The 24,417-nt window shown below is 43.2% G+C and overlaps 1 protein-coding gene across 1 annotated transcript in view; it reads right to left on the bottom strand.

Moving 5' to 3' along the window:
- Positions 1-8,179: 8,179 nt before the first annotated feature.
- Positions 8,180-24,417, bottom strand: part of LOC147107514 (T-cell immunoreceptor with Ig and ITIM domains-like) — a 50,497-nt gene continuing 34,259 nt past the window's right edge. Inside the window, exons 3-4 of the mRNA XM_086006590.1 lie at positions 13,208-13,320; positions 8,180-10,004 (exon numbers count right to left, since the gene is read on the bottom strand). Coding sequence (XP_085862716.1) covers positions 9,825-10,004; positions 13,208-13,320 — 293 coding nt within the window. The 3' untranslated portion in view covers positions 8,180-9,824. The remainder of the gene's footprint in view (positions 10,005-13,207; positions 13,321-24,417) is intronic.

A 24,417-nucleotide genomic window follows, 5' to 3' on the forward strand; every position in this document is an offset into this window, starting at 1 on the left:
AGTCTATGGCTGGTTCATCGTAAAACATGATAATTCACTCTGTCTCTTACATTTTTCATGGGATAAAACAATTAAGAATTCATACTTAGTTATTGAAAGTACAGAATCAAAGAAAATACATTTTGGCTGAACTGAATCTCATTTGTGTGAATCTTTAATATTTCATAAATACTGTGCAGACTTTGTCAAATATGTGTAAATGAGCATGATTGGAAATACAGTCATGTATTCTTTTCCAAATGTCCATGTCACTGAATTATTAATTTGGAGAATTTACTTGATTAAAAATAACTTTTATTCAGAAAAACAAAGTTGTGTATTCATCATACTTATTAGAAAACTTGCAACCAGCAGAATTACTGACTCTGACCCATTTGTTTGTTCTTTCAAAGAACGGACTGTCTCAAATATAAATATCATCATGGCAGGCTGAAATGCAATACATAATGGCTACATGTCCATGATTAAATGTCCTATACACTGCTTACATTGACTACTTGTGGATAGTTGTCTAATAAGCTTGCTGTCACAATTGGAATACAGACCATTTTTATTAATGCTATCAATTCAAGCATACTGGTTTCTTCTTGAGGTATAAGAACATAAGAAATAAGAGCAGGAATAGGCCATATGGACTCAACAAAAATGCTGTCTCCTGTGCACTTCCGCACTTAATTGGTTCCTCCACAGTTTGCCTGCTTTAATAAAACCAAGTTTAAAAACAAAGTTTTGACAGCACCACTTATCATGAAAAAGACCTAAAGCTGAACCATAGAAAAATATAAGAACTAACTCACCAGTGTACTTGGGGAGCAGTATTTTGCAGTGTGTGTGCAGCAGATTCAGGTTGAGTGCCAACAGTGCTATACTCACAATTCGGCAGGACAGAGAAAGTTTTGGTTTGTTTTGAGGCAATGCGCAGACCTCCTTATAGCCTGAAACTTATCACAATTAATAAAAATAGGTCAGAAGATGAAGTCCCTGTTATGTTCATAAATAAATAGACGTTTTCATTACGAACAGCTAGCTTGAGCTAGTCATTTATTCAGCCATGTGGACCAGTATACAGCATCCATCTTGACTACTGCCTTGTGGGTAGCCCACTACTAAACATACAGCTCCACCTAGTGTACCATTCTAGAATGACATGTTACCGATCATTACATCCCCCTTTCTTTGAGGTTAAACAAAATCAATATCAATCAATATCAATCAATCATAACGACATAAACATCTTCACAACAGTCAACACATTTTCAAAGCTTTACTTAATGAACTCTAAGCTTTTCATTCTTTTATTATAGTTTTCTTTGTACTCAAAGATTAAGCCTATCAGGCTTTTTTACTTCACGTGTGGATCTTCTCAGCACAGGTAAGTCTGATGTGTTTTCATGAGAGCCTGTATGTGTGTTTGTGTTAGATTGTTCTGGTGATGAGTGACAAGATTCAGTTGCGGCATTGTCATCGATTTGCTCTTGGATAGTTTCTTGTGTTTTCAGGAGGGAACGGTGGTTCCTCCTGAGAATCTGTCCTTCCTCAGTTCTAACAGTGTATGACCTTGGTCCTACTTCCTCAAGAACTCTAGCTTTCCTGTTCCATGCATCTGGATCCTCAATCCTGACAACATCATCCCTTGTCAATGGTTTCAGAGTTTTGGATGACTTGTCATAGTATGATTTCTGTTTCAGCTTTAACAGTTGAAGTCTCTGTCTCAGTTCCTTACTCTGCTTTTCTTTTGCACAGCAGGGTAGCATGGTGCGCAACTTGCGACCCATTAGGAGCTCAGCAGGTGAAGAACCACAGTCTAAAGGGAAGGCTCAGTAGCTCAGCAGGGCGAGATAAGGATCAGACTTGCTTTCTGTTGCTTTCTTCAGTAGCTGCTTGAGAACTTGAACACCTTTCTCTGCCTTACCATTCGACTGAGCATACAGAGGACTGGATGTGATGTGCTGAAAGTCATAATGTGCTGCAAACTGTTGCCACTCCTTACAGTTGAAGCACGGACCATTGTCGCTAATGGCAATCCTGGGAATTCCATGTCTGGCGAAGATGGATTTAACATGCATTATGACACTGCTTGCTGATGTGCTTGAGAGCAGTGCCATCTCAGGATAGTTAGAATAGTAGTCAATCACTAATAGATCTTCTTTACCATTCAAATGAAAAAGGTCCATACCAACCTTTTGCCATGGTGCTGTTGGTACGTCAGCTACTATCATTGGCTCCTTTGCTTGTTTGTTTTGGTGTTTCTGACATGTCTCACATTTGCCTATCATGTTCTCAATGTCCTTACTTATGCCTGGCCAATAAACAGTGTCTCTTGCTCTCCTTTTGCATTTTTCAATTCCGAGGTGTCCCTCATGAATCCTTTTGAGCATGTCTCGATGTAGAGCCTGTGGAATGACTATTCTGTTCTGTTTTAGTAATAGTCCACTTGCGACACTCAACTCTGACCTAATGTGATAGTACTTTGGACAGGAACCTTTCGGCCAACCATGATGAATGTTCTCTATTACTGTTTGTAACACTATCTTTTACTGTTTCTTCTGCTATTTGCTTTGATTTTGTATCTGATACGGGCAGCGCAGCAGTGACCATACTCGCATGAACATCCACGTCTTCCTCAGTAGAGCTCACATGACTCATTGTGGGTGCTTGGGATAGTGCATCTGCTAACACTATGTGTTTGCCTGGTGTGTAGATCAGTTCAAAGTCATATCTTTGCAGCTTCATCATGAGTCGTTGAATCCTTGGAGACATCTCATTCAGGTTTTTTTTTCTGATGGCAACCAGTGGGCAGTGGTCTGTCTCTACTGTGAAGGTGGGAAATCCATATATGTAGCCATGGAACTTTTCTAGTCCAACTACCAAGCCAGACATTCCTTTTCAATCTGGGCGTATCGACACTCAGAATCAGTCATAGACCTGGAGGCATAGGCAACAGGCTTCCAATCTTCACCCTCTGCTTGTAGCAGGACCGCGCCTAGGCCATCTTTTGATGCATCCGTTGACACTTTGATTCTCTTTGTTGGGTCAAAGAAGGTGAGTACAGGTGTGGTTGTCAGCACTGTTTTGAGGCTCATCCACTCTTGTTCATGCGAACTCATTTGTTTTATGTAGCAGGTCTCGCAGACAGGCTGTCTTGGCTGATAAGTTAGGAATTAACTTTCCTATGAAGTTTATCATCCCCATGATGCGTAGCACTCCTTTTTTGTCAGTGGGTTGGGGCATGTTGAGTATGGCGTTTACTTTTTCCATATCTGGCTCTATTCCTTTACCAGATAGATTATCTGCTAGGAAAGTGACTTCCTGGACGCCAAACTGACACTTGGCTTTGTTGAGCTTCAGTCCATTCCAGCGTATGCTCTGTAGCACTTTAGTCAGTCTCTCATTGTGTTCTTTCAGTGTGGAGCCCCAGATGATGATGTCATCAACGTAGACCCGAACTCCTTCCAGACCTTCAATTATGTGTTCCATCGCTCTATGAAAGATTTCAGATGCAGATATTATCCCAAAAGGCATTCTGAGGAAACAATAGCTGCCAAATGGTGTGTTGAAGGTACAGTATTTGGTGCTCTCTTCATCCAGTTTTAGTTGCCAAAATCCTTGTGAGGCATCGAGCTTTGTAAAGTATCTGGCACCTGACATTTCACTGGTGATTTCTTCTTGCTTGGGAATCTGGTAGTGTTCACGTTTTATGTTTGCATTAAGTCCTTTGGATCCATGCATATTCTTGGATCATTGTTCTTTTTCTTTACACATACCATGGAGTTAACCCAGTCTGTTGGCTCTTTGACTTTCCTGATGACTCCTAGTGTGGTCATTCTGTCCAGTTCTTTCTTGAGCCGGTCACGCAGGGGTGCTGGAACTCTCCGTGGAGCATGTACCACTGGCTGAGCATCCTCCTTTAGCTGGATCTTGTAGGTGAATGGTAGAACTCCAAATCCTTTGAACACATCCTGGAAATTATTCACTACAGAATCCACTGAGTCATCTGGTCTGCTTATGGCACAGTTTATACGGTAGACTCTCTTGACCAGTTGTAAGTCCTCACAAGCTTTGTCACCCAGTAGTGAATCAAGTCCTTCAGCCACAACAGAAAACATGAGATGATGCACTTTGTCTTTGACTGTCACTTTAAGTCTACATACACCTAAGCTATCTATTTTCTGCCCATTATAGTTCTTCAGTAGTACTGACTTTTTCTGTATTTTGGGCTTTTCTTTCATATTTTCAATGTCACTCATACTGATTAAGTTTGCTTTTGCCCCAGTGTCGAGCTTCAATGTAACTAATGCTCCATTTACCTGCAGTGGCATCATCCATTTGTCCTCTTTTACTGCATTAACTTTATGTTCAGCATTGTCCATTCATGAGGGCTGCACATTTTCTGTATCCTTTTCTATATTGTCACATGACGCCATTCCTACAAAAAATGTCTCACTTAAATCAGTGTCCACAATCACATTGACTTGTTGCCCTGTCTTTGTTTTTACTTTTGAAAAGCATTGTTTGGCAAAGTGATTCTTTCCATTAAATTTTGTGCACATTTTGCCAAACGCTGGGCATTGTCTTGACTGGTGCTGGTAACCACAGCGTTTACAATTAAAAGTTCCATCCTCCGATTGCTTTACATTTCTGTTCTGCCCACGTTTCTTCCCCTTGTAGGACACAGCACCGACAGTCGCATCACTATTAATTTCACTGAAAGTCTTTGCATGCTGCTGAGCTAGCTCACTGGCATGGCATATTTTCACAGTATCCTCCAATGTTAGTTCGGTTTCTCTCAACAAACGTTCCCTGACACTTTTATCAGGAATGCCAAACACAATCTGGTCATGAATCATGGATGATTTCAGTTCAGAGAAATTACATGTCTGTGCTTTCAGTTTCAGATCGGTCACAAAGCTATCTAAAGTCTCATTTTGCTGCTGTGTCCGTGAATGGAACACATACCTCTCATAGGTCTCGTTCTTTTTGGGAGAACAATGTGTATGAAGCTTCTTTAGCACGACGTCCATCTTTTCTCTGTCCTCCTCTTGATCAAATACAAATGTACTAAATACCTCTATCACCTGCGGGCCTGCAACCGTGAGCAGTAACGCTATTTTCCTTGCGTCTGGCATCGTACCGAACCCGATGGCAGCAATATAGAGTTCGAATTGTTGTTTGAAAGTCCGCCAATTGCAGTCGACATTCCCCGTGAGTTTCAAACCCTCCGGTGACTTCAAATTCTCCATGTCGCGTTTCGCAATATTCAGCAAATATTACCAATCCTGGTACCATGTTATCACAGAATCACAGAAACCCCACAGTGCAGATAGAGGCCATTTCGGCCCATCGAGCCTGCACCGACACATATCCCACCCGATCCCCGTAACCCCTACACCAACACATATCCCACCCTATCTCCGTAACCCCACACATTTTAATCCCCCTAACACTAAGGGTCAATTTATCATAGTCAATCAACCTAACCTGCACATCTTTGGACTGTGGGAGGAAACCGGAGCACCCGGAGGAATCCCACGCAAACACGGGGAGAATGTGCAAACTCCACACAGACAGTCACCCGAGGCCGGATTCGAACCCGGGTCCCTGGCGCTGTGAGGCAACAGTGCTAACCACTATGCCACTATAAATAAATAGACGTTTTCATTATGAACAGCTAGCTTGAGCTAGTCATTTATTCAACCATGTGGACTAGTATACAGCATCCATCTTGACTACTGCCTTGTGGGTAGCCCACTACTAAACATACAGCTCCACCTAGTGTACCATTCTAGAATGACATGTTACTGATCATTACAGTCCCTGCCTTTTCTGGCCTAACAACCCTGCTTTCACTGCTCACCCATTTGAAACAGGCAGCTTCCATGTTGTTCTCTTGGGGGCTGTTTGGACTTGTTGTACAATAGTTTCAGTATTATTGCTCTTTCTCCTGTTTTCTGCAGTACAGAACACCTTTTCTTCACACTTTCAGCCACAGCATTGGTTCTGCCACCAGTTGTTAACTCCACTCTAACCACACTGCGCAACATGAGTTCTGCTGTCTACTGAAACTTGACCTCCAAAAAAAAATCTACAACTAAAATAGCCCTCACCATTCATTTGAAAGTCACTACAGCATTGTACTTTTAAGTCACCGCATACTTTTAATCCACCACTGATGACATGTGCTATATTAGTCAGACTTCAGCCCACCAGTGCATCAAACAGGCCAAAAAAGCCTTGTTTCCCAGGAGTAACGCTCTTGTCACTTTTCACATGAAAAGGAGATGACAGCATAAGAGAGCACCACCTCTTTTACTAGGTGACCATTTTCCTTTAAAGTATAGGGCCTTTATGGAACATATCTTTCATCAGTGTGCAAATGGTTTAACCTTTGGAACAGCCACAAAGCTACCAAGCTCCCCCTCACCCAATTCCTCTATGGCCTTAATGTCAATAATTTGGAGGGTGAGCTCCTCATGATGGGTGAGGTGGCACAGTGGAGCAGGTATACCACCACTGCAGGTGCTCTCTCAATGGATGTGGGCAACCTTCTCCTTTAAATTCTGGAAAAAAATACTTTCAGCTTTAGGATGTAACATGAGATGCACCCCAATAACCAGCCTACATTCCACCTGATGTGAGAGGATGGCCACAGAGCAGTTTGAGGAGTCATAGGAGCCTGTAACACAACATGCATCAGTCAACTGAGGCAAAGGAAGCCTTTTCCTTTGGCAGCCAGCAAGTTGCCGATGGTGGAAACAGTGTTTTTCAGACTGCATTGCTGATGTGGCATCATGCTTTGAGTAGTACAGGCTTTCCTTTCCTTTGAGTGGGCAAAGTTCAGCCAGCCCAACCTTGAGGATCTTCTTCAGATCAAAGAACTTCTTTCTCATTTACTCCCATGACCTATGTACATGGGAGACTGCATTAACAGGGCTGGCCACCTCTTTCCATGCTTCCTTCACATGACCTTGGTTGAAGGGCTTCTCCTTAACAACTACCTCTCTTCCTACAGCACATCCAGACTTTCAATCGGTGAGTGTCAGTTCTCTTACTTGCTCCAGATATCTTCTTTGTGCCAGAACAGGCAGGCACCAAGCAAAATGGCCAGCATAAGAGCTGCTGCACTCCTCATTTTCTACCCTCCTGTTGCCGTAGTACTCCCCACATACCTGGGAAATTCTGATTGCCTTGACAAACAAAACCTAACTATGCTTTTAAACATAACTAATTTTATAGACTTTCCCCAGGTTACATCATGTTGAACCTGAATGTTTGAAAAGATGGAGACCACTTCTGTCTCTGTCTCACATAGAAGGGACTTAAAGTTTGAGAAGGATATCCTCCTCCATGGCTTTTATTTGTTAATTAATACCTTTATTGCCTATAGAAAACTGAACAGTACAAGGACAAACAATACAATGACTCTTTACACATCAATAGACATCCAAGGTCACATTCACATAACCAGCACCATTTTAGTACAAAGCCTACATTTAACAGATGGCTGGATATCTTCACTGTTGTTTTTTGGTTGTGGCATGATGCAGGCTAACAGATTAAGAAAATATCTTGGAAAATGTATGGGATTCAGATTCTAGTGAAGTGAGCCATAGCATCAATCAATTGAACTATGATGTAACCTCCTCCAGGAAACTCATCTAGCAAATTCAGATGCAGGTTAACTCAAATAGAAAACTGAATCGGCAAACAGCACAATCTCTGACTCGCCCTTCTTACTTAAGAAATCACTCCAGTTCCAATCTGGGGATTATCTACAGAGCCCCAGAGGGATAGCTGGTAGCAGCTAATTTCAATATTGGCTCAGGAGAGTGGAACAGGACAAGCTGTCATATTTTACAGGGTTTCAGTTGCTAGTTGTGGCAGAGATTATGTAATCATTGCTATGTTGTTGTATGTCACTATTTAAGCTACAGATTTTGTAATATTTATTTAAGTTGTCTCTGTAAAGCTGTCTTTCCATCTTCCAAATGTTTTGTATGTCATTGTAAAATGGTTTCCATTTTGTTTTGCTGATTTGTTTTCTCTTGAAAGGGCTGTGCATTGGTTTCACTTTTTATTGTTTGTTTGCCTGTTGAAGCAACTCTCTCAGCAGCAGAAAGCGTGTAACAGGAGTTTAAAACGGTTAATTCATCTGGAAAGTGCTAAATAAAGTAGACCCACAGTCTTTTTAATCTGAAATTGTATTAGAATGATTTAATTTACACAATATTAGCTGAATACAATGCTAATCTTGTCTATTTATTAAATAGCAATGAGTACAGCACAGCAATCAATTCATATGGTTGCCATCCAAGCACACCAGACTCCAAATGATCACCTGGAAACATTACCAATTAAAAAGCACACAAACATTTCACCAATTTAAACATCTATGGGAACTCGAACTGTGCTGAAGGGTGTATACTGTGATCCTCGTCAGTCTTTAGCTTACCCAAACATAGAGCAAGGCAAAAGACAACACAGTGAAAGCTTAAGAAATTCTTACATCTTAGGTAGTCATTGGAACTTATCAAGCTATAATAATATATTTTGCTATAGCCACTGAAAACTTTCAAAAAATGCTATTTTTCTAACAGCAAGAATGCATAAACGGAAGGTTTCATGGTCACACAGGTGAGCAGTTGTTTAGCAAGAACTAGACTCCTTTCCACTGACTAAGAAACTAGATATATTTATCAAATCCGAGCCAGATTCAGAATTGTTGGGGCCCCGGACATCAAGAACATTCTCTCCCTCCACAGCCCTCCCATCCCTGATTCATTAAAACAGAACGGTGTAGTAAAATTCATGAAGAAATAGACACTTAAAATGTTTACACACTGCATTAATAATAACGTTAATCATATCACAATATACTACTCTTAAATTAAACTGATGCATTGGTTTTATGCAGTTTTTCTGCATTATGGTTATTTTTTTTTTACCTCGGGCCCCATATTTGGTTGAGGCACCTGGGCATAGGCCTGTGCGTTAATCTGTACCTGTATTAAATATACTGTATGATTGCATGTTACACCTGACCCCTCAAACCTGCAGCCATGTTTAATGTGCCTTTCCCCTATGCCAGTGCAAGGTCTTGTCGGGGTTGGGGAAGGGTTGCGACTGGGCTAGATATTAATGGCCCAAGAAAGTCCAGCACTAGGGCAGAGGGGGTTAGGAAAACTTGCCCTTGTGCCTTCAAGAGAGGTGGGAAAATTGAAAACTATGGAACTAAATAACAGCACCTCTTTTTAAAAAAAAAAAAAAAAAAAAATCCAGTAAAACACAATGGTTCTATGTATTACATTTCCAGATGAAATGTTAATTTTTTCCACATTTGTCTATTTTCTGAAGAAACAGAATTAATAAAAGTTTAATCTTTAATATATTTTGCATATTCTTTGTTTATCAAAACAGGTTAATTTATTGCAAATAATTTCCCTGCCAATTGAGCATTTGCATCCGTGCATGGTGTACATTATTCTGGAAATTACCTAGAAATACCTCCATGGTGGTGGAACATTTTCACAACAGGTTTTTAACTCAGCTGCAATGTTTTTACATGTAAAAATATCACAAATAATACTGCAGAACCACAAAATATTTTGAAAACTTAAACACAAAAGAATATCAGCCGACTTATTTTTAGCACAATGACATCTTTAGAAATCGAAGTACAATTGGTAGCAACAAGTGTTGAGCTTTCATGTTTTTTTTCTTTCTTGAATATTTCTCTTCACTAATATTAGGCATATGTCTTCACCAGTGGAAAAACCATGCAAAAATGACCCAGTCTTTTCACAGACCGTGAATTTTTAGTCTGCGGGCTAATCCGAAAACGATCCCCTTAATGTGACGTTCAAATATTCATCGACTGTGTCTTCACAATCATTGTTGGTTACCATTGGCCTGTTTGGCTGCTGTTTGTTGTCCTGGTTATCAGTGTCAGATCTGTTTTTCAGGATTATATTGATCTGGTTTGGTATGCTGACTCTAGAATTTCTTTGCTGCAAAACAATTTAAATATGGAAGGAAATTCAGTCAAGGAAAATATGAATTGATGTTTTATCCAAGGTTTTCTGATATGAGAAGTCTCCTTGCTACAAAAGGAACATTAAGAAAGTGGAAAAACAGGGAGAAAATAAAGGATTCATAGAGGCACTGGAGAAAGCGCTAAAAAGATTCACAAGGATTATACCAGAACTGAGAGGATATACTTATCAGAAAAGGCTGAACGTGCTGGGGCTCTTTTCTCGAGTAAAGAGAAGGCTGAGAGGCTACCTGATAGAGGTCTTTAGGATCATGAAAGGGTTTGATTAGATAGACATAGAGAAAATGTTTCCACTTGTGAGGGAGTCCGAAAGAGGTCTTAAATATATGATAGTCACTAATAAATCCAATAGGGAATTCAGGAGAAACATCTTTACCCAAAGATTGGTTAGAATGTGGAACTCACTACCATAAGGAGTAGTTGAGGCGAATAGCACAGATGCATTTTAGGGGAAGCTAAATAAGCACATGAGGGAGAAAGGAATAGAAGGATATGCTGATAGGATTAGAGAAAGTGGATGAGAGGAGGTTCATGTAGAGCAATAAGCACCAGCATAGACCAGTTGGGTCGAATGCCTATCTCTTTGTTGTAGACTCTGGGAGTAATTTTAACCCCAAGAAACAGGTGAGTTTGGGTCGGGCGGGAGGTTAAAATGTTAAAAATATGAAACGGACCCAACCCTCCTCAAACCTGCCCACTTCTGGTTTAACAGAGGCAGGATGAGGGGCAGGCGACCAAGCCGCTCTCAGGAGGCGGGTTGACCATTGAAACCTTAAGGAGGCTGCGTGCTTCTATTTTTAAACCTGTTGACCTGGTTTCCCGGACCTCGGGAAACCCGGCAGGTAAAAGGAGGCGGGAATGGCTGGATCCAACAGGTAAGTGCCTTGACAGCATTGCTTGTGGGCCAGGAGGAGCAGGAGTCATGATAAATGGATCATTTTCAGGTTGGCAAACTGTAACTAGTGGGGTGCCGCAGGGATTAGTGCTGGGGTCTCAAATATTTACAATCTATATTAATGACTTTGATGAAGGGACCAAGTGTAATGTAGCCAAATTTGCTGATGATACAAAGATAGGTGGAAAAGCAAATTGTGTGGAGGACGCAAAGAATTTCCAAAGAGATAAAGATAGGCTAAGTGAGTGGGCAAAAATCTGGCGGATGAAGTTTAATGTGGGAAAATGCGAGGTTATCCACTTTGATAGGAAAAATAAAAAAGCAAATTATTATTTAAATGGGGAGAGATTACAAAATGCTGAGGTACAGAGGGATCAGGGGGTCCTTGTACATGAATCACAAAAAGTTAGCATGCAGGTACAGCAAGTAATTAGGAAGGCAAATGGAATGCTGGCCTTTATTGCAAAGGGAATGGAGTATAAAAGTAGGGAAGTTCTGTTACAACTGTACATGGCGTTGGTGAGACCACACCTGGAGTACTGCGTACAGTTTTGGTCTCCTTACTTAAGGAAGGATATACTTGCATTGGATGCAGTTCAGAGAAGGTTCACGAGGTTGATTCCGGAGATGAGGGGTTGTCTTATGAAGAAAGGTTGAGCAGGTTGGGCCTATACTCATTGCAGTTTAGAAGAATGAGAGGGGATCCTATTGAAACATATAAGATTCTGAGGGGACTTGACAGGGTAGATGTCGAGAGGATGTTTCCCCTTGTGCGGGAATCTAGAACTAGGGGGCATAATTTCAGAATAAGGGGGCACCCATTTAAATCAGAAATGAGGAGAAATTTCTTCTCTGAGGGTCGTGAATCTTTGGAATTCTCTTCCCCAGAGAGCTGTGGGGGTTGGGTCATTGAATATATTTAAGGTGGAGATAGACAGATTTTTGAAAGGTAAGGGAGTCAAAGGTTATGGGGAGCAGGCAAGGAAGTGGAGTTGAGGCCAAGATCAGATCAGCCATGATCTTATTGAATGGCGGAGCAGGCTCGAGGGGCCAAATGACCTCCTTCTGCTCCTACGTCTTATGTCTAGGAGTGTTTCCTCCAGGCCCAACAAGCTACCCTGTAACCACTCCTCCCCCACCTCCACAATCTCCCCCCTCCCCCAAAAGACCCACCCCGTGATCACCAACCCCCAATCACCACCGACGCCTCCACGATCAACCCCGACCCCTCCCCCCCCCCCCCAGCCACACCCCCCCCCCAACCACACCCCCCCCCCCCCCCAACCACACTATACCCAACAACTACAAAAATTACCTGATCCTCAGCTGCGGTCTTTTCTGGAGAACTGTCAATCGGGCTGTCTTCTGGGCCGGGAATCAGTTTTTTAAAACGTGCCGCCGTGGAGTTAAAACTCCAGTGTTCAGGGAGACCTGCCATTCTGGGTTTCCTGACCATAACTACTACTCCCCAACACCGAAACCCCGCCCCAGTGACTATCAGGGTCTATGTAATTCTATGTAATTCACATTTAAGATAGAAAGTAAAGATTACTTCAAATGTTACTTTGAATTTTGCAGACTTTGCAGTGGGTTTTGTTGATCAATGTCCTAAATTGTTGCTGCTATTTGTTTTGTTGCTGGTTGGATTTGTTTTAAAGGGGCCCAATTGTCCCGGATAAGCTGAATGGAAAGTACACCATAGTAATAATAATCTTCCAAAGCTCTCTTGATTCATAAATTGTGCTGTTGATTTGGAACATTGCAAACGCCTCTCCATTATTTAAGAAGGGTGGGAGAGAGAAACCAAGAGAATTACAGACATGATTTAATTGAATAGTGGAACAGGCTCGAGGAGCTGAATGGCCTACTCCTATTTCTATGTTCCTATCCCCCCCCCCCCCCAATAAGGTATGATGGGATAGTGTATCTTGCATTGAAAAACATCATGTTGTAATAAAAGTCATCACATTGAATTGCATGTCTATTCTGGGCTCTTTCAATCTCCAAATGGTAATCTCATTTTAAAAGTTTGTCCTTTTTAAATAATGAGCTTACGAATAAACCAGCATGAGAAGAATGGAGTGCACAAGTAAACATGTGTGAATAGCCATAATTCAGTTCAACAACTACACATTAATTGGGCAAATGTGAAAATTCTGTGAGGGCAACAAGTTAAAGAAAGTGTATCTATTATAGTATGTTTATTAAATTGCTGATTTATTGTAGTCTTAATAATGTTTAAATATAGCATTTTTGTTACTTACATGAAGATAGTGTAGCAATATAAACATGATTCCAATGGCTATCATTGCTAGAACCACACCAATGCTAATATATGCAGCTAGATTGGAGAAGTTTGGAGAGCTGACTGCTTCATCTAGAAAAACAAAGCATTTCTTTTTACATTGGAAATAGCTATCAAATTAAGCAATTCCAGGTTTGCATACAGTATAACACATTGTTACGAATTTGCACAACTAATCGAATTTAAGTTTAGATATAAATAGCTTATTTTCTGATAAAACTTCTGAAAATCCAAGACTAAGTTGTATTCACTTGCAACACTATGATGTGAGGTTCTAATTCTGTGGTGGGTCATGCAGAAGCAAATTGTCAAAGTTAAATCAAATGATGTATATATTCATCTATTTATATCTATACAAATCTCACATGTAACGTATTCATCAACCTGAAAGTACTACAAATGAAAAATTTGTCATATTTGCAACTGATTAGTTTCAGTGGGCCGGATTTTCCGATCGGAGGCTTCCTGCGTACGGATGCCTCCGATCTGAAAAATCTACGAACTTACCTGCTGGCTCCGTAGGTCCCGACACTTCCGCTCCTGGGCCTCTCCTGGTCCGCGCGCAGAGGCCCAGGTATCCCAGGGGCGCATGCGGTTCGCAAGCGTCTCTGGGATCACGTGGGCCATGGGGAACCAATCAAAGAAGGAAATCTCCACACTTTTGACAGGTCTCTCCGGATAGACCTATCAAAAGTATGAATGGGGATCACTCAAAAAACACACTAAGATATTAAATAATTAAAAAAACACATTTAAAATTAGTTTAAAAAAAAACACATTTAAAATTAGTTAAAATTACATTAAATTAAATATTTTAAACAAATTAATTTTTTGAAAAAAATAATTAAAGTTTTTTTACAGGGCTAAAAATAAACTTACCTTTTTTAAAAGTATTTTTTAAATTATAAATGAGTGAAAACTTTTTTTACATTTTTAAAATCTTTTGTTGGTAAAAGCAGGCCTTACGCTTGCTTTTACCAGGCGTAAGATTTTTTAAAGTTTTCAGCGGGCGGAGGTTGTGCAGAAAGCGGAAACTCTCTGCCCACAGAGGCCCTTCTCCCGGGCAGGTGGAGGATCTGTCAAGAGAATTCTTGACAGATCAGAAGCGCCGGTTTTCAACGCATGAGCTTCGCATGCCTGAAACCGGCACTTGCGAGGCTCTTACGGGTGCGTACACATCCGTGGGGGGTTGGAAAATCCGGCCCATTATCACATTATAACAAGTCACAACTGAATTGGTCTATTGAAGAAGTAACTTTTTTTAAAAGGGTATTAAAATAGAGAAGGAAAACCAGCCATTTCCTGCTGGCTTCTTTTAAACTTGACATTAACCTATCCCAAGCAGCAGCAGCTGAGGATTTATAAGCAGCACCAAATACAGCCAAACATCTCCCAGCAACAGTAATTAGCCTTTAACTGATCTCAAGATATACTTGAAACAATTGGATTTTGTGGCTTTAAAACAAAAACATAGCTCCACTTTAGCAGCAGAATTTGTATCACTTCACATGGTATTAAGAAGCAGCTGAGTGCAATGGACACAGCAAATGCTATGGTTCCTGATAACACCCCAGCAATAATGCGAAAGAGCTGTGTACCAGAATTAGCCACTCGCTTAGCCAAACTGCTCCAGTACAGCTCTGACACTGGCATCTATGTCCTATCCACAAAAATTAGGACAAAATGAACCTGGCCAATTACTGCCATTATCAACCACCTCTCAATTATCAGTGAAGTGATGGGAAGGAGTCACCAATAGTGCCACAAAGCAACACCTACTCACATAACCCTTCTCACCAATGCTCAGTTTGGATTTTGTCAGAACCACTGGGCTCCAGACCTCATAACAGCCTTGATCCTACACGTGAGTGCAAGAGCTGAATGCCAGAGGAGAGGCGAGAGTAGCTGCTGATTTGGAGATAATTGACCCGAGATATACTTTCAAATCTTTTGAAGACAGAATAGAACAAAGAAAGTTAAAATTGGATTTCTCAAGCTCAAATAAAGCAATAAAGCTGCCAATCAAATGTGTACTTTAGAAAACACACAGGGTACTTGTATTTAAATTAATTGGTTTGACCCCTTTCATTGGGAACAAATTACAGAACCTGCTAGATTTTACTACTATTAATTTAAATGGGAAGAAAATCAGGTAGGTTCTATTATGTGCATGTGCTTCCCCCCCACAAGATTTTCCTCTCTCCACTCCACTCAGGTTTAACTTGCAGGTGGTAAAAACGATAATATATTCCATTGTGTTTGGACTTGTATGAGGACACAAGAGCTCCTATAAATTTCAAGACTTTATAATTGGTTTTACAGCTGCTACCTCTACTGATAAAAGTATATTACATACTTTTCTGTATTTGCCAAAAATAGTATTTTTTCCTCTTGCAGTTTCCATTCACCAATTGCAACCTGTTATGGTTATTATACTTATAGTTAGTGGGGCAAAGATTTAAGTTTGAACATACACATCTGTGATTAAGTGGGTCCTACAGCAACAGGCAAAGTCCAGTTATAATTTGCTACAGTATCACTGCACTCAACTTCCTTTAGGAAACTCTGCAAGATTAGTGCAGACTGTAATCAGCTCAGTAGCACTTTGTGTAAGTCTGTGCTCCTCCAGTTCTGGCCCCTTGCATCTTTGATTTTCATCGCTCCACCATTTCCGGGCGTGCCTTCAGCTGCCTAGGCCCTAAACTCAAATTCCACCCCTAAACTTCTCCATCTCTCTCTTCTCCTTTAAGACGTTCCTTAAAACCTACCTCATTGACCAAGATTTTGGTCACCGGTCCCAATATCATTGTGTGGCTTGATGTCAAATTTTGTTTGATAGCACTCCTGTGAAGCGCCTTGAGATATTTTACTATGTTAAAGGTGCTATATAAATGCAAGTTGTTGTTGATTGTAGCGTTGTGTTCAGGTGCTACATGTGATGTGTTTCAGCATATGTGTGTCAAAGATATTTGTTATTCTGTCACCAGCTATCTGCGAGTTTCCTGTCTCTCCATCTCTGACTGAGAGGGAAGCAGATGTGACACTTAACTCCAGGGCATCCTTCTCTGCATCAGTTAGCTGGACTATTTGTGGTGGGCCACCCCAGGCCGCTCCCTCTCTCTTGCGTTTTGCGCTCTCCTACAACGGGCGAGAAACAGACCTGGTGAGTGAGTGAAGATCAGGTAATTACCCGATGGATGCAGTGCAGTCGGGGAGGGCGACTATGAGGCAGATGCATCAAATTGCATAAGGGTTGGGGTGAGTGGCAACAGCGGATTGATAAATGGGGAGGTGATACAGTGCATAGAAAGTGAAGGCTGGGTGCTGCTGAAAGTTGAGATGGGGGGGAGGAGTGATGTGATGTAGTATGCTTTAGCAAGACAGAATGAAATGGGGTGGGGGGTTTAAACCACAGGATGTAGTTGAATCAGCAAATGTACTCAAAGTTTCCTGATTTGGTTAGATCATTAAACCGCTTCATACATTTCATCCAAGACCTGGGCACACTACCTCCAACCACGCCGCCTTGTTCCTCCCATAGCTGAGGAAAGTATGTCCTAACTCCATCCAGCAGTAATTCCAGTGATGCATCATTGAATCTGGGTGCTGCCCTTGCTCTATGTCCACCATCCATTCTGAATACCTCCAATTTCCATCTGTACATTGTCCCTTTAGATACAGCTGAGATCGTGTTATGTGAACGTCCACCATGAAACCCGGAAGTCAAAATTAATTGTTTCAATTGAGTTGAGATCACAGATTCCGACCCACTGAGTTGACTTCTGGGTTTCTCCCATGCAATTCGACCCCCCCCCCCCCCCCCAACCCCACTGGGAAGATTAATATCAGGGCCAAAATGTAGTAAAAATCTCAAGCTATCATCAACATGTAAGAGAGCTGTATAACTTAATCTTATTGTACTATTGCTTGCTTACTTTTTTTGATATATATTAATGACCTGGACTTGGGTATACAGGACACAATTTCAAAGTTTACAGAGGACACAAAACTCAGAAATATAGTAAACAATGGCAGATTAAATTTAATGCAGAGACGTGTGAAGTGATGCATTTTGATAGGAAGAATGAGGAGAGAAAATATAAACTAAATGGTACAATTTTAAAGGGGGTTCAGGAACAGGGAGAAACACAAATCTTTGAAGGTGGCAGCGCAAGTTGAGAAGGCTGTTAAAAAAAGCATGCGGGATCCTTGGTTTTATTACTAGAGGAATAGAGTACAATAGCAAGGAAGCTATGCTAAACCTTTATAAAACACTGGTTAGGCCCCAGCTGGAGTATTGTGTCCAATTCTGGGCACCACACTTCAGGAAGGATGTCAGCGCCTTAGAGAGGGTGCAGAAGAGATTTACTAGAATGGTACCAGGGATGAGGGACTTCAGTTATGTGGAGAGACTGGAAAAACTGGGGTTGTTCTCCTTAGAGCAGAGAAGGTTAAGAGATTTCAAAATCATGACCGATTTTAATAAAGTAGTTAAGGAGAAACCAGAGGACACAGATTTAAGGTGATTGGCAAAAGAACCAAAGGCGACATAAGGGGGGGAAAAATTATGCAGTGAGTTGTAATCTGGAATGCACTGCCTGAAAGAGTTGTGGAAGCAGATTCACTAGTAATTTTCAAAAGGGAATTGGCTAAATGCTTGAAGGGAAAAAAAATTACATCGCTATGGGAGGACAGGGGAGTGGGATAAATTGGATAGCTCTACCAAAGAGCCAACACAGGCATGATGGGCCAAATGGCTTCCTTCTTTGCTGTATCATTCTATGATTCTATATCTAAAGTTTACCACATCCTCCAATTTCCATCAGAGAATATTTTCAATAATCTGAATTGTGTTTTTATCCAAGGAAGCAGAAGATGGGGCAATGTGTGGTTTCAGTGTTTTCATAAGTGATGAACCTAGTGGTGAGGGAGCCATGCAGTACAACCAATTATTCACTTTTTGTCACTTTATGCTTTTTGTTACTTAAGTTCAAATTCTTTTTCCAGTAGATTTCATTAATTTTTGACATGATCACGTTACTTTTTTTTAAAAAATCCTGCTTGCTACAATTTATTTGTTCTACAGACGTTCAGGTTGAACATTCATTATCATTTTCTTGTCAGTTCTCATTAAACAGTAGATGAAGAGATGTATAATGATTTTGATTAATACAAATGGCTAAAAATCAAAAGCAAAAGCAGACCACGTCTCCGAGGAACTGAAACATGTGTAGGAACTGGGGTTCCTAGCCGAAGAATTGAGATCGACACAGAAAATCAAAAACAATAAAATTTAATGAACAAACGAAGCTGTACAGGAAACTGTAGGATACAATGCAAATAGGTCTGGTCTGCTTGAAAGCCTCTCTGGAAACTGCTAGCAGGTTCCGAGCTCAACTGCTAGCAGGTTCCGAGCTCAACTGCTAGCAGGTTCCGAGCTCTACTGCTAGAAGGTTCCGAGCTCTGACGTCATCACATTCTTCCCGCCGTTGAGAGATCACGTGATGGATGGCATGACGTCATCACGCGGAGTACAGTTAACAGATACATTAAAGGTAGAGCCCCCAGCTGTACTACATTGCTGTAAAAGGAATTATATACAATTGTCCGTAATCCTCTGGTGGTTCCGCCACATGCGCCCCCCCAGAATTGCTTTTAACAGAGAAGGTAAGGCGAGAAGGGGGTCTGACGAGTCTGTCCGACCGACTGCGATACCCCGGCAGCTGGAACGGAGCGCTAGAAGATGAACTGGCCGTTGGCTGTGGTTGGGATGACGCCGCAGGCGGAGGAGAAGAGGAGGCCGGCTGTGGTCGACCCGGTGAGGCGGGCACTGGCGACTCGGCGGATGACTGTGGCTGTACTAGACCGGCAGTCGATGGTGGCTGACCACGACGAGGCGGCTGAGCGGTGACGACTGGTTCGCTCAGATCCAGATGCACCGGTTTCAACCGGTCGATGGAGATGTGGTCAGGCTTACCGCCGACGTCGACTGTGAAGGACTTGCCACCTGATGACATGACGCATAACGGACCTGTGTAAGGCGGTTTGAGCGAGTGTTTGCGAGCATCCTGCCGAATGAACACGTATTCTGTGCTCTTAAGATCCACCGGGACATGGGAGCACTGCAGGTCATGATGCGACGTAGGCACTGGGATGAAATTCCTAGCCGCTTCCTGGTGGCTGACGAGCTGCTGAGCTGGGGACCAGGGTTCCGTGTGAGGAGGAAGAAAATCGCCAGGCACTCTGAGTGGTTGGCCGTAAACCAGCTCTGCTGAAGAAGAATGCAGGTTGTCCTTAGGTGCCGTGCGAAGACCTAGCGGCACCCAAGGGAGCCTGTCCACCCAACTAGGTCCACGGAGACTAGCACGCAGTGCGGCTTTAAAGGACCTGTGGAATCTTTCACACAGACCGTTCGCCTGTGGATGGTAGGCGGTGGTACGATGAAGCTTGGTGCCCAAACCTTGAGCTACGGCGTTCCAAAGCTCAGAGGTAAATTGAGGCTCCCGGTCGGAGGAGATGTCAGCTGGTACCCCGAACCGAGCTACCCACGACGAGATGAAGGCTCTGGAGACGTCTGTGGTGGCAACCAAAGGAATTGCCTCTGGCCACCTGGTGGTGCGGTCTACCACGGTGAGAAGGTGAGTGTACCCACGAGAGGAAGGGAGAGGACCAACCAGGTCCACGTGCACATGGTCGAATCGACGCTCCGGAACCGGAAAAGTGGCGACTGGGGTCTTAACATGGCATTGTACCTTGGACTTCTGGCAACTCACACAGGTATTGGTCCAGTCACGGATGTCGGGATGCATGCCCTTCCAGATGAATTTCTTTGCCATGAGTCGTTGTGACGCTCTCATGCCAGGGTGTGACAACCCGTGAATAGTGTCGAAAATTCTCCTGTGCCTTTCGACTGGAACAATTGGACGTGGGACGCCCATCGAGATGTCACACAGGAGTGTGGTCCCTGCAGCCTGGAAACTGACATCAGCCACTTGTAAGCTAGAAGTTGCGGTCCGGTATGCCTGCACTTCAGGGTCTGCCTTCTGTTCTTTTGCCAAACCAAAATAGTCGACTCCCAGGTGTACTGCGTGGGGCTGGGCGCGGGAGAGACAATCCGCCACCAAGTTGTCTTTGCCCAAGACATGTTGTATGTCGGTTGTAAATTCAGATATGTACGTAAGATGATGTTGTTGCCGTGCCGACCATGGTTCCGCTGTCTTGGCCATCGCAAAAGTAAGTGGCTTGTGGTCTACAAAAGCCGTGAATGGGCGTCCTTCCAGTAGGAAGCGAAAATGGCAGATGGCCAGAAACAATGCCAACAACTCCCTGTCAAAAGTACTATACTTGCATTCATTCTTCCGCAATTGGCGGCTGAAGAAAGCCAGTGGTTGCCATGTGCCGTCGACCCACTGCTCCTGTACTGCCCCGATGGCATAATCAGATGTGTTGGTGGTAAGGGCAATGGTTGCACCGGAAGGGGATGTGCCAACATGGTCGCAGCAGCCAAAGCGTTCTTAGTGTCGAGGAAAGCCTGGTCCGTCTGGGGTGTCCAATCGATCGGGTCTTTGCCCAATTTACCTCTGAGGGCCTCGTACAAAGGTTGCATCAACAATGCCGCCTTGGGGACGAACTGATGATAAAAATTGACCATTCCCAGAAATTCCTGGGGGGGTCTGAGGAAGAGGGAACGAGGTGACTGCTTCCACCTTCGTGGCCAGCGGGACAGCGCCTTCTGAGGTGATTCTGTGTCCCAGGAAATCAATGCTGTGCAACCCAAACTGGCACTTGGCCGGGTTGATGATAAGGCCATGTTGGCTGAGACGAGAAAAAAGTGTAATGTGTTCTTTCGTGCTGTTACTGGCAATAAGGATGTCGTCTCGGTAGACGAAGATGAACGGCAGATCGCGCAACACGGAATCCATGAGACGTTGGAAGGCTTGTGCTTCATTCTTCAGCCCAAACGGCATACGAAGGAACTCAAAGAGCCCGAAAGGTGTGATGACAGCAGTTTTGGGGACGTCCTGAGGATGCACGGGCACTTGATGATAGCCTCGGACGAGGTCTACTTTGGAAAAGATGGAATTCCCTGCCAGATGGGCCAAAAAATCCTGAATGTGAGGAATTGGGTACCAATCCGGTGTGGTAGCCTCATTCAGGCGTCTGTAGTCGCCGCATGGTCGCCATCCGCCGCCTGGCTTAGGAACAATGTGTAATGGCGAGGACCAAGGACTATTCGAACATCGAATAACACCCAGGCGTTCCATTGTATGGAACTCTGCCTTGGCGGCCGCGAGTTTACCGGGTTCCAGCTTTCGCGCTCTCGCATAAACGGGGGATCCTGTCGTGGTAATGTGGTGCACCACACCGTGCCTCGCGACTGAAGAAGAAAATGTGGGCCTGGTGAGCTCAGGGAACTCACTGAGAAGGCGAGAGAACTCATTTGGAGATGGGACTGCACAACTGACCAAGACATTGCGGTGCTTCGGTGGCAGGGGACCGAGTGAAAAGTGAAGGCACTGATTAGCCGGCAGTGTCAGACGTCGACAAGAAACCCGTTTGCGCAGAAGAAATCTGCCCCAGGATGGCCTGTGAGACTTTCGCCGTGATGAACTCCCAAACAAAACGTTGGCCGCCAAAACGCAACTGGACCCTACGCTTTCCGAACGTGCGAATGGCCGCACCATTGGCTGCCTGGAGGGGGGGACCTTGACCGCCGGATTGAAGATCTAGCTTCGATGCTGGTAGGATACTGCACTGGAAGCCAGTATCACAGAGAAAACGTCACCCTGACAGGGAGTCTGTAATGTATAGGAGTTTCCCTGCGGACCCAACGGCCATCGCAACTCCGGCGCGTCCCTTAGGCCTTATTGATCTTCTCAGAAACCGCTGGTTTGAGGTAGGTTTTTTTTTGGTGAGAAACTGCAGGGCGGACGGCAATTTCTGGCCTTCGCACCAAAACGAGCGTGGTATGCACACCAGCCTGCAGGAGGAGTTGTCGGATTCACTCTTGTGGGGGATGGGCGCCTCGTGGCTGCACAAGATTGTTGTGAGACGGTGACTATTTTATCCGCTTCCGCGGCAAGTTCAGCACAATCCGTGATCGCGGAATTGGCCAAGGCCGTCTGTACTGGCTCTGGTAGTTGACAGAGAAACAGCTCGCGGAACAGAAAACATTGCGATTCCGAGCCCAAAAGCATGAGCATTTGGCTCATGAGCTCTGAGGGTTTTGAGTCCCCGAGGCGGGGCATGGAGATAAGTCTGCGAACACGTTCCGACTTGGACAGACCGAAAATCTGCAGTAAACGTGCTTTTAAAGCTTCGTACTTGCCATCGTTCGGTGGACTCTCGAGGAGGCTGACGACCCGCGAGGCCGTGGTGCTGTCGCGGGTGGAGACCACGTAATAACGGGTCGAATCCGCTGCTACTCCCCGGATTGCAAATTGGGCTTCCGCCTGGAAAAACCACGTGGCCGGTTGTTGCTCCCAAAATTGCGGCAATTTGAGGGTGACGGCGTTCGTGTCCATGATGTAACTTCAGCGAAAATTGTTCGAAGAAATCGGGGTCACCAATGTAGGAACTGGGGTTCCTAGCCAAAGAATTGAGATCGACTCAGAACATCAAAAACAATAAAATTTTATGAACAAACGAAGCTGTACAGGAAACTGTAGGATACAATGCAAATAGGTCTGGTCTGCTTGAAAGTCTCTCTGGAAACTGCTAGAAGGTTCCGAGCTCAACTGCTAGCAGGTTCCGAGCTCTACTGCTAGAAGGTTCTGAGCTCTGACGTCATGATGTCATCACGTTCTTCCCGCCGTTGAGAGATCACATGATGGACGGCATGACGTCATCACGCAGAGTACAGGAAAGAAGCCCTAGTACAGTTAACAGATACATTAAAGGTGCAGCCCCCAGCTGTACTACATTGCTGTAAAAGGAATTATATACAATTGTCCGTAATCCTCTAGTGGTTCCGCCACACATGCACACTTTTGTAAGCCATGACTAGAACCGTGTGCCATAGGACTAGAAATTAACCCATACCTATACTATATTACAATAGAGATCATGTACTACGCCCAAAGGCAGTGAATACTACACTATTAGAACATTATGTTCAGGCTAAAACTAAAAGTCAGTTTCAACTGTTCCCTTTCTGGGCCAGAAAGGTTGAGCAACATTGCAGGAACATTGAAAAGGTACTTACGCTGTTAAGTAGCAGCCCTAACTTTCTGCAGTGAGTTTAATTGGCAATTAATTCACAAATGCAGCAATTTCATGAAATTAATGGGGAGTTTGAAGATGAGCTGCCGTTTTTGCGAGGCTGACAGTAACTAACTTGTGACGATTCGCATTTCATGGGGTATCTCTTCCTCGCCACTAGTTGCTGGACAATTTACATATTAATAATGGAGAGCACCATTAAACTTGCTGCTATTTTGGCAGCAAAATCTGCGCCAATGAATTTGATTACTTTTGTAGATTCATATATATTAACAATTCAAAGAGAAACTGCCCAGCCACCAAACAAACTTTACTCAAATTAATTCCTGACACTAGGCAGTGACATCCACAAAGACGGTTAGTTGACTCATTGAAAATGACGAATCTGGTCAGATTTATATACTTGCCATTTCTCTGATACAGATATTATGGAATTACTTTTCACCTATAGCTAGCTAAGACCATTTCCTAAATCCGATTTATGTTAATATAACAAAAATGTTTTAGTTTTTTTTAAACTGTAGCTATATACACTTGCTCGTTCTGTCACATAAGCAGGAAATACTAGTATTTGAAACATATATTTGAAAACCAGTGTCCCAAAGAACTGTCCAATCACTCGTCGTTGTGCTTCAGCAAGTTACACGTTTAATTTTTTTTTTTAAATGTGTTTTTTAAAGTTGTTATACATCACAATGACTGCTGCTGACAGTGAGGCTGAAACAAGATGTTGGGATACAAGTAGTGTAGTGGCTAATAATCCCAGAGGTTGTGAATTAAAGTCCCGCTCTGACATCATATCACACCAAGGCAAATTGTGAAATTGAATTCAATAAATGGTCAAGAAAGCTGCTGGTTTGTTGGAAAAACCCAACTAGTTCATTAATGCCCTGCAGACCAGCCTGGCCAACATGTGACTTCAGTCTCACACTAGCAAGTCAAACCATC

The sequence above is a fragment of the Somniosus microcephalus genome, chromosome 14 (genome assembly GCF_052327205.1).
Source record: "Somniosus microcephalus isolate GS21.2 chromosome 14, FLI_Smic_1.0, whole genome shotgun sequence".
NCBI classification, from domain to species: domain Eukaryota; kingdom Metazoa; phylum Chordata; class Chondrichthyes; order Squaliformes; family Somniosidae; genus Somniosus; species Somniosus microcephalus.